Below are 12,063 nucleotides of genomic sequence, written 5' to 3' on the forward strand. Positions count from 1 at the left end.
CCTTCAAAGTAATCCCCATCGACTGCAACACACTTATGCCAGCGCTTGATCCAATCCACGAAACATTTTTTATATTCGGTTTTCGGTATGCCCATCAGTGCTTCCTGCGATTTTTCCATTACTTCCTCTCGGCTGCTAAAACGCGTTCCCCGTAATGGTTTTTTAACTCGATTGAACAGAAAGAAGCCACAGGGAGCCAAATCAGGTGAATTCGGTGGCTGTTGGATGGTATTTGTTGCATTTTTCGTCAAAAAATTACGAATAATGATAGCACTGTGGGACGGTGCGTTATCATGGTGCAAAATCCACGAGTTTTCTGCCCAGATTTCTGGTCTCTTTCGGCGAATTGCTTCACGCAAACGTCTCATAACGCCCAAATAATACTCTTTGTTTACTGTCTGGCCTTCTGGCAAAAATTCATGATGCACTACACCGTTGTAATCCATGAAAACCGTCAGCATTGCCTTCTTTTTTGACTGAAAACGACGTGGTTTTTTTGGTCTCGGCTCATTTGGTGAACGCCATTCACTTGCCTGATGTCTGGAATGCGTGTCGTACTCATAAACCCACGTCTCGTCTCCAGTAATGATCCTTTTGATGAATGTGGGATCGGATTCAGCCTCGCAAATCATGTCTTTTGCGACGTCAACACGGTCTCTTTTTTGCATGAAATTGAGGTCTTTTGGCACCAACTTTGCTGCTACACGACGGAAACCCAAATCATTAACCACAATGTCTTGGGCGGATCCATAGGCAATGTTCAAGTCCTCCGCTATTTCTCTGATGGTTAATTTGCGGTTATTGACCAACATTTCTTTTACTTTATCAATTTTTTCACCGACTTTCGATGTCGATGGTCTGCCACTGCGTTCATCATCTTCGATTGACTCACGACCACTTCTGAACCGCTCGTGCCACTGGTAAACGACCGTTTTTTTTAGAGAATCGTTGCCGAAACACTTTTCCAACATTTCCAACGTCCGTGCGCCACTAAATCCGTTTTTTACGCAAAATTTAATACAAGTTCGTTGTTGCAAATTTAAATCCATTTCTGAAATTGTAAAAAATCGCCAACACACACAGAGATAGATGTACTCTTGGCTACGTAACTTTTGCAAATGTCAAGTTATGACACTAAGATTTAAAGGGAATATCAACAACAGATGTACCAATTTAACAAAAAAAACAGAACTCAAATCGGAACGATGGGAGCGCCACACGGTGGTTATTCCGGGAACTTTTTGATCAAGGTAGTATACCTTCTGATCATAGGAGGGGGGGGTTGGTCAGAGAGGGAGGTCGGAGGGGTAAAAAGGTTACAATGTAGCTGGGAAGAAAAGAGAATTACATTTTTGATTTAGAAGAGTGGTAGGTCTAGGAGTGGGGAGTGGGAGGGATACAAAATTTCGTTGGCAAGATCATCTTTCCAACGGACACATTTCAAAATTTCTAACTGCTCCAAAGCATCGAGCCTTTGACCTTTTTCTTCAAAATGAATAATTTTTGTCACAAAGTCACTTTTGTGATCACTTTCGATGAGGTGTTTTGCAAAGAGGGATGTTATGTTCTTATTTTTTACACATGTTTGGTGTTCTTTAATCCTTTCTTTAAATTTCCGTCCTGTTTGTCCAATATACTTTGTGCTACAATCCGAGCACTTTAACTCATACACTCCACTCCTCTCGTTTTCGGGGACTTTGTCTTTAGTGTGAGAGATCAGGTTCTTAAGGCATGAACGACTGTAAAAGGCACATTTAATTTTTTCTTTAGGTAAACTTTTAATTACTTTTTGAGAAATAGTCCCAAGATATAGTATTCTCCGCCATTTGGCAGTGGGATCTTTTACATGTTCGGGGTTGTAAATGTGGCTTAAGGCTATTTTTGTAAGTTTATTCCGGTAAAGTTTATTTATTAGATCTTCTGAATACCCATTGTTTACTACAACCCCGAACATGTAAAAGATCCCACTGCCAAATGGCGGAGAATACTATATCTTGGGACTATTTCTCAAAAAGTAATTAAAAGTTTACCTAAAGAAAAAATTAAATGTGCCTTTTACAGTCGTTCATGCCTTAAGAACCTGATCTCTCACACTAAAGACAAAGTCCCCGAAAACGAGAGGAGTGGAGTGTATGAGTTAAAGTGCTCGGATTGTAGCACAAAGTATATTGGACAAACAGGACGGAAATTTAAAGAAAGGATTAAAGAACACCAAACATGTGTAAAAAATAAGAACATAACATCCCTCTTTGCAAAACACCTCATCGAAAGTGATCACAAAAGTGACTTTGTGACAAAAATTATTCATTTTGAAGAAAAAGGTCAAAGGCTCGATGCTTTGGAGCAGTTAGAAATTTTGAAATGTGTCCGTTGGAAAGATGATCTTGCCAACGAAATTTTGTATCCCTCCCACTCCCCACTCCTAGACCTACCACTCTTCTAAATCAAAAATGTAATTCTCTTTTCTTCCCAGCTACATTGTAACCTTTTTACCCCTCCGACCTCCCTCTCTGACCAACCCCCCCCTCCTATGATCAGAAGGTATATATAGCCAGCGTGCTTCTATGAGGACCACCTGATGATGACGTTCAACGTCGAAACCTGGGTCGTGTGTTTTTAAATAAAGTGTGTGGAATTACAAAGTCAATTATTTCATTACATTTCAATATGTTATGCAAATTCCACAAAGTTACGCCTGAGACAACAAAACCTTATGGTGTTTTGAAATTTAAATAAAGTCCCAAACACCACTATTTAGGGCTTTTTAGGCCCTTTTTTCCTTGCATAGCACACCTTCTCCTTGCTTTGAGCCACCTGTGTTTTCCCAATATACTTGGTATGATTCTTCAACCATGATTTCTATGATGTGAATCTCTACTAGCTTATCCAGGCACAAACAGGTTTGAGACTAGGATCTCTGGTCAATGGTTAAATGTCCTGTATCAAATAGGCAACTGGGGAAACCTATAATCCCACCACATGAATATGTACTCCTAGTCTTTATTTAGGCTATCCAAAAATAAAAAATAAATAATCTAAATACTCAAATTTAAACCAGTTTATATACCATGAAATTAATTTTTTAGCTTTCTCTACATCCATAGGATCTTCATAGCAAATTGTAACTGCAGGAAAAGTAGTATTCCAAACACGGAAGTCTCTTTCCAATGATATCACTGTAGGGCTGTCTTGAAAATGATTTATGTTGCTTCTCACGAGTAAACCAAAACCATATATTGCTATGCCAAGCATAAAGATCCAGAAAATCCTGAGAAGAAAAATAGATTTTGTGAATACTTTTATCATGAACAAATATGATATCCATACGTGTTAAATTGGAAATACCACCATTTCAGAGGCACCAATTGAAAAAGTACTGATTATTATTTATAAATGTAATCAATTTTCATTATTTTGCTTCCAATCAATAGTGAAATTTTTTATTTTTTGGTTCTCAACATAAAGTTTCATTTTTTAGGTTGCAAAAAATCAATGTATACATAATACATGGGTTTAACCAGTGCCTAATAGTACCTAAGCATATTAACCAGCTGCAGATATGTACTGACACAAGTAATAAAAAATGGAAAATAATATGGTGTTCAGAATTTCAATCTAAATTTGACAACCCTTGATGGTGCCGCAGTCTGACTGAAATGGTTAAATCTCACAAGAATGAAATGAGTACTATGGAAATTGCAAATGCCCAGATATTATGTATGGGCTGGCTGAGGTGGTGGAAAACATGAGTGGCCATTAAGCATTGGCACAATTTTTAGATTTATATTTTCACACATTTTGAATCACTCAGTTTACGCAGATATTGGACAGCCACGGTGGAGTTGATATGTTAGCCTTGCTATCACAAATTACTTTGCTTATTTATCACGGGATAATAAACTGCACCTAGGGCATTACTTATCATATAATGATTCTTATTATATCAGGATTCCAATGTAGGTAATAGAAGGGAAAAAATCAGCTAGGTTGGAAAAAAGGAGGATGCGAATGGACTTTTTAGATAGTTGAAGGTGGGTAGGAAGTGGGAACAAAGAAAGAAATTATAAAGGGGAAACAAAAGAAAGTCCATGCAAAATTTAACACTCAACACATCTTAGGTATTGCCCAAAACGGTACGTTACAGAACTTATCAGTGCTATTTTTGCATTGTTTTCCAATATAAAATGCTTGGTTGGTGGAACACTTACCTCTCAATTACGTGCCACCGAGGATGCAAAATATTACTAATTCCATGAAAAGATGTTTCCCGTGAATACTCTTTAATGTATTTCAAAGAACTCATTTTTCACTAAGACTTCCTTGGATTATTTTTATGGTAGTCAATGGTCTATTTTTTCCTTAATTATCCATTAACCATTATTATTTGTCTTTGTCCTGTAAAAAGTAACCTGTATGAGTTTTGAACTAGTATGGAAATTTATGTTTACATATCTTATTCAAGTTTTTCATTTAAAATCGTTTCTAGAAAATTTGATGACAAATACATGTCAGTTAATGAGATAAAATGTTGCATCGTCTAACAGTGGCATTTGGCTAGTATCTTATTGGTATATCTAAATATATATAATTGCACCTAATATTCTAGACATGGATTCATTTGAAACAAATTCACCAATATCCACACACACAAAACCCAGCATCAAACAGCTGTATATACATTACAAAAAGTGTCACCACTATACATTAAAATATCATCCATCCTATATGCCAATTCCATCTAAAGGCACAAAATCAGGAGAGTTGAAAATATACTTAGTATGTATTCAAAATTGGAGAAAACAACAAAACTCATAAACAAGCACATTATAAAGCCCTCCTCCCAATACTCCTAATAATACAAAATATGCCAATAGAAGAGTAAATCCTACATAAAACGTATTTTGAAGCTGATCTGCAGACCAAAATGGTCCTATACAACCCAATTTCCAACGAGAGCCATCTTTTGAACTGCCTTAAATTGTAAATGCAAGAAATTCAGTAACAATAACTTTTGTGGGACCACCCTCTGGAGTTCACACAAAGGTGAAAATTTTAAAGCATAAAAATCATTTAACTTAACCAGAACTCAAACCCAGACCACTTGATATCTGACCAAGTAATTTTGTCAGTTAAACTTCCAAGGCATCCTAAAACACTATGAAATTCTGAAAGCTCTAGAGTAACAAGATGTTCAGATGAATTTCCATGCATACAATATCACAAATTAGTTGCATTGCACCAAAGTCCATTTCGTTAAGGTCAGCGTTTAAACAAATTGGTCAATCCTTGTTAAATTCAAAGAATGTTTGGAAATAGGTCAACATTAACTGAGGTATCTGGGTTCCAACCCTGATCAAGGTGAATGATTCTCTATGACATTCTTGACTTCCTGTGCAATTGAAATGCATTTCAATAATGCTCTGAAACCCTTTTTCTCCTACAAGGCATCATTTCCCCAGAATTGTCACCATAGGTTATACATTCATCATCTTATTCTTCACGCACGCTCACCCTCTTGTCCAGCATCCATGAGACAAAACCTGTCTCTAACTCAATTTTGACTCCCCAAAAAGCCCCTAATATGCAGAAAATGTGATATGTTACCCGATCCAGAGTATAACACCCCATTCATGATCAAAGGAGACAGTTTGCTTTTCTGCATAGAATTTTTTATCACAAACTAGGTTTCGTTACAGCGTAAAATCTTCAGGTAGATGAAGATGTTACACTATATTGAAACCTAGGTCGTAATAAAAAAATTCTATATGGAAAAGCAAAGTGTTTTATTTCATAATGAAGGATTTCCACCATGTTATGCCTGAAACTGTCACCCACCCGCATTATAGATTACATATAGTAACCCCTTAACCTTTTCTCTATCACAATTTTTCCATGAAAACTTTAAAACTACTTCCCATCTCTCTGCACCCATTGGCAAAGCAAAAGTTTGTTCCGAAGAATCACTCTCTCCAATGCAGAAAAGCCCCCTGATTCCAATGGAATTCAATATGTTTGAGCTAAATTCCAAAGAAACTGCGGGAGATGCCGCAACAGTAACTTTTAACGGAGTCATCCGCTAATGTGCATTTTAATGCAACAATTTCAGAGCGTAAAAATCATTCGTAATTCGTCGAATGATTTTTACGCTCTGAAATTGTTGCATTAAAATGCACATTAGCGGATGACTCCGTTAAAAGTTACTGTTGCGGCATCTCCCGCAGTTTCTTTGGAATTTGTCAAAGGGAAAACACCATACGTGTTTAAAGTTGGCTTTTAACCTCGTGGACAGTGGCGCCTCGCGCACGACTACGAATGCATGTGACATTGTATGTACGGTATTTCGTCATAACATCTAGTTCCTTTAAAAGTCCCAAAATTTCAGAGTTTAAGAGGACGCCTCGGTAGCTTAAGTGGCTAAAGCACTCGACCGGATATTGAGGGATCTGGGTTCGAGTCCTAGTCAAGGCGAATGATTTTTACGCTCTGAAATTGTTGCATGTTTGAGCTACCCTACATTCGACTTTCATCTTTCCCATTAGTCACTATCATGTTGTCCCAATATGCAAAAATTTTCCATGATCATTATGAGAGGTTCCATGGTCCAAAAAAGCACTATCATGGCAATCATAAACCCAAAGGTTAGTTTCATAGGTGAGGCTACAGCGTAATTCTAAGCCAAATAAATTGCTTGGGAAATTCACACATTGACGATCGAGCAACGTTATGCGATTACGAAGTTTTGTGCTGAACTGAAAAAATCTCTTGAGGAGACTAAAAAAATGATTCTCGAGGCTTACAGGGACTCGGTTCTGTCCTACTCACAAGTTTCGAGGTGGTTAAAGGCCTTTAAGGGGGGCCGGAAAGAGGTTCACGACGAACAACGCTCTGGGCGGCCGTCAACCAGCAAAACCGACAACAATGTGGCTCTTGTTCGAATTTTGTTGGACTCGGACCGTCAATTGAGTATCAAGATGGTTGCCAATGAACTGAACTTGTCGTCCACTGTTGTGTTCCGTATTTTTACTGAAGATTTAGCGATGAGGAAAGTGAGTTCTAAGCTCGTGCCCAAGGAGTTAAACAACTAAAAGACCAACCGAGCGGAAATTTCAAATGAACCTTTGCAACGTATTGAAAATGAACCTGATTATTTGGAGCAACGTCATCACTGGTGATGAAGCCTGGGTTTTTTTTTAAATCGACCCAGAAACAAAATGCCAAAGCTCTGAGTGGCACACCGACCAATCCCCCAAGCCCAAAAAAGCAAGAATGAGCAACTCAAAAGTGAAAACAATGCTCATAGTATTTTTCGACAGTAAAGGAGTGGTCCATAAGGAGTTTGTTCCTCAAGGACAGACAGTTAACACTGCCTACTACGTGGATATGCTGGGAAGACTTCCGAAAAGTGTCATCAGTACGAGAAAAGACATCGCCGCTACCTGGCAACTCCATCACGACAACGCGCTAATAGTCCGCGAGTTCATGGTCAAACACCAGGTGCCAACGCTGCCCCACCCCACCTATAGTCCAGACGTCACCCCCAGCAGACTTCTTTTTGTTCCCTCGGATTAAGGCAGCCCTGAAAGGAACCCGTTTTTCGTCCATAGAAGAGATCCAATCAGCCGTGACGAAGACCTTGCGAGAGGTACCCAAAGACGCCTTCCAGGGCTTGTGCCGATCATGGCAGATTCGCTGGATATAAATGTGTAGAAGCCCAAGGACAGTACTTTGAATAATTTTAAGTGTTTGTGCAAATCTGTTCAATAAATTACTTTTAAAAAGTAATTGCATTACCTTCCGAACGCATCCTGTATGTCCACAGCGCCGTGGGAACTTCAAACGCGGAGAGGCAGCAACATTGCATCCGTTAAGAGCTGTAGGGGATTAACAGGCTAATCCTTTGAAGCCCCACCGCACACCAATCGCAAATGCATGATCTAAATGGATCAATATACATAATTAAAGCCGTTAACATTCTACGACAAGAAAAACCCATTAGCGGTAATGGTCGTATCCTATGAAGATTAATTGATTAAGCAAATAATGGCAGCTTTCAGATTCTTTTCATTGCGTAGGTAGTGTTTTGACTTAATTATTTTCTGCCTTCCTTCTCCGTATCGAAATTTACTTTCCGCATCATCCTATTTGTCTAAACTTCGTGCAATATACGAAATTTTCCTTTTTCCAAAACTCACTCAGAAAATACATGTAATCAAAAAGCACTGAAGAAATTAAATGATTCGTAACCGCTAAATAATAACATACGTTTGGATAACAAATGGATCAACAAATGGATAAGTTCACAGTAATTTTATTTTGAAATTCTGTACCCCCGAAGAAACACCGTATTTCCCGCTGGGGAAAATGTGCGAATCTCTCCCTTCAAGGCCGTGAAATCGTAAATTTTCCGCGCTCAAATTTCCGTTAAGAGCTTTCATTCAGCTTCGAGTTCGGAAGAGACGAGTCTGAAACGCCCGATTGCCATCAATTCTTTGAAATTTTTTATCCCACAAACTTGAGTTTTTACGAAACACGCCTCTGAAGTTCGTCGCTGCGGCAAGTGACGCCGGAGAATTGGTAACGGCTCGACGTTGAAAATACAAAAAAAACTTTCTTAAGGTTCTATAAGAGACGATGACTCTTTTATGTTCATCCAGTTTAGAGAAAACTCCTGTCCTTTGCGTCTAACGTATTAACATTACAATGGAAATACAGAAGATTTGGGTATATATACGAGTATGTTTGCTAATAACCCTATTTTATTCACAAATCGTGTCAGTAAGGGCAAATTCACGGCATTGCCTTGTACACCCGTCAGATTATGAATCACTGAAATGGGAAAATAGAGGTGAGGCAAGGTACCTAATATGCATTCAACTTCTGTTTAAATGAAATTCATTCCATTTGCTTTATCAATCTTTTACAGAATTGTGCAAAGCTTTTGATCTACAAACGTCTCTGCTGTCTGGAAGATATCCACATCGTGTTTGGGAAGGCAAAGGCTATATCAGATTTCTAAGTAGAAGAAGTGCAGAACTGAGCTGCGATTTTCAACAACCAAAAAACATAATATCAGTATGTATTTTCATATAACCGTTGATGGCAATGTATAAGTTGAAAACTGTGACTAAAAAGTTTTTGTAGGTACAAGCAATTGTTAACATTATATCCTGGAATCTTTTAATTGCAGTTTACAATGGTAAAATGTCACTTTTCACATTATCATGTAGGCCTCCAGATGTGAAAAACCTTAAGATTTTAGGGCATAGCTAGGGGTTCTTAACTGGTGGAATTAAGCCTCATGAGGGGAATGACAAAGGGGTACATATCGAGCTAGTGAGAATTTTGATTGCTCTGGTAAAGCAGTAGTAAATCTCAACTGTAAGCTGTAAACAGTAATCAGTTAAAATAGTTCTTTGGGTAGAGATATTTGGAGGCCATGCAAAAATCTATTTACATCAGGAAAGCTTCTCCAACTGTGCTATCAGCATCTAATGTCATAATTGACTTGAGTTCTGTTGTATGCATTTGTTTTACTGGTTAATCATTTTTAAGGAGTGGACAGATTATTTCAGAGGGCAAATCAGTTAACACAGAGTTAAAGTGTGCATGGATATCTTATGTGAGTTTATCTTTTGTATAAGGACAAGATTGACAGCAAAGTTAATGCCTGCAGTCCTCTAGGTCAGGCAGTCAATACCAATCTTTGAAAAAATATTTCTGTCCTTAGTATGCTAAATTCATCATCAGATTCATCATTAGAGACAATACAGAATAAGTATTCCTAAAAAGAAACAGTATTTTTCAAGGAATCTTGATATAAAAATTGAAAATATTCATTTTAATATGCTTAACTGACATACTATCAATATATCTTCCACGAGTTCCCTAGCTTTTAAGATTTTCCAAAATTCGATTCCAATTTTGAATGATTTGCATAATTTTACTAATTGCAAAAACACCAATTCACAACTGGTTACTAATGAAAACTCTAAAGCCCTATTTTAAACCATTGAAAATACGCATGAAATATAGCTGGAGCAACCTCCTGCAGATGGTGATTGGCAGCAGATGGCATATAATTTCCTTATCTTCAATTTATATTAGAGCTACAGTTTGTTGTCCCTAAATTCCGTGGAAAAGAAAACTTCCCAAAATATATACATTAACAAAGTAGGTATTAAACAATGGATGAAAAATGAGTTAATTATTTCTTTGCACTGATTTTTCAAAATGAAAATTTCCAACATTAAAATTATTACATTGAGTTTTAAACAGCATTTTTTTTAGACCTTTAAAATAAAATGAGCTTCCTCTCTGCATCTACATTTCATTTCTATTAAATATTATAAAACTGCATGTATGTACAAGTATATTGTTTATGGTACTAGTATATTACTTTGTATCTGGGATATGCTGTAAGCATTTAAATATTTAATTTAACAATGTAAAATCCTTGTACCTATTTCACAAGGCAATCACAAATAGTATATGTGCACTGCATTGTTCAAGCCAAATATTTTGTCAGTTGAAAAAAATATCCAAGTATCTATTTTCATTTAGCTGTAAAGTAACAAAGTGATTTGATTTGGCTTAATTAGGACAGATAATTAACAAATGATTATTTTTCATTTATAATGTGATATTTTACATTACAGAATGTAATATGGCATAAGGCGGCAAACCCTAGAGTGACAAGTAACAATTTGTATGAGAAAAGAGCACCAAATGATGGACTTTTCAACAATGGTTTCCTGCTATATCCTTTCAACTACCCAAAAATTTATGCTCTGAATCGACCTGCTGGATCATCACTTTTCATTCATAATGTGAGTCCCAGAGACTTTGGAACATACAGATGTTTTGCAACACGCTTTGCCACACCATTTACTTATAAATATCCACAACTAATTACTGTATACCAAGATATAGAGTTTTACCCAAGACATCTACAGTATGAAGTCTTTGAGAAATGAAGTACTTACGCAAAATATGTAAGCAAACCATTACTTCAATTTTCACTCCTCACTAAATGACTTTGAACCCAAATGGAGGTATTCAGCTCAGCTAATCCTGAAATTTTCAATTTAAAAAATATTTATGATTGTCTGAAATTTCAGATGAATGATTTAAGTTACTGCAATTTGTGAAGTAAGGATAAAGGGACAAAACTAAAAATCTACAAAATTGCATGTTGTATTCTCCCACCAAGAAATTGTCACTATTGCCACAATTTTGCTGGAGCAAATAATGAAAATGTATCCAATAATGCTGTATCGACCCATAAGTTCAATAAAGTGTATTTGTTAAACATTAGATGTACATGTTCTTTCTGAGTTTCCTCTGATAGGTGAATATTATCATTATCTTCATGAGTTTTGATGCAAAAATTTTGAGGATTTGGCATGAGCTGATTGGGTCAAAATTACTCTAACTCCTCACCACTCATGTCCACTGATCTTCTTCTCATTTTATTTTGCTTATGGTGCAGAAAAGAAGTGAAAGAACATGTAATTCACATCAGCGACACAAAAGAGTATCATGGATAGATAACTTCTAATGGAGCTGTCTCTGAATAATGATAAACTTTGATCATTTAAATGATGGATCTTGCCAGTAGAAAATTGTCAAAAGGAGGATGTCAATAGATTAAGAATAGGATATAGAGTGCATACCCATTCCTTCCTTTTCACAATGGAGTGTGTATCAATCTCCAATCATGTGGTGACTTCCAACTTATACCAGAATGTATAGCATTATTTTCCAGTACATGTTCTCAAAAACTTTCTCCAGATTCTCAACTACAATTGGTATGGTTGGTCTCACTGTATCCTCTTCTTTATGACGAGTCTGAGAGAAGGAATAGATTCTCTTGTTGCTTTTCTTCTCTTAAATCAAAAGTTGTCATCACCCTCTTCCACTTTACTATTCTTTGGTATACCACTTTTGTCATAACATTTGATGAATCCAAAAGATACCATCCCATCCGATTAATTGTTCCGATTGTTTACAACTATCCAGCCTTTTCCTTTTTGACATAAGGAAAATTACCATCCCCTGAAAGTG

The 12,063-nt window shown here is 36.9% G+C and overlaps 1 protein-coding gene across 1 annotated transcript; it reads left to right on the top strand.

Moving 5' to 3' along the window:
* The first annotated feature begins 6,547 nt into the window (after window positions 1-6,547).
* LOC139697377 (uncharacterized) lies at window positions 6,548-11,002 on the top strand. The gene is made up of 3 exons (XM_071596056.1): window positions 6,548-6,638; window positions 8,924-9,072; window positions 10,656-11,002. Exons 1-3 carry the CDS (start codon window positions 6,548-6,550, stop codon window positions 10,971-10,973), a joined length of 558 nt encoding a protein of 185 aa, XP_071452157.1. The 3' UTR covers window positions 10,974-11,002.
* The last annotated feature ends 1,061 nt before the right edge of the window (window positions 11,003-12,063 follow it).

The sequence above is a fragment of the Hetaerina americana genome, unplaced genomic scaffold (assembly GCF_022747635.1).
Source record: "Hetaerina americana unplaced genomic scaffold, ioHetAmer1.1.p SCAF_74, whole genome shotgun sequence".
NCBI lineage: Eukaryota > Metazoa > Arthropoda > Insecta > Odonata > Calopterygidae > Hetaerina > Hetaerina americana.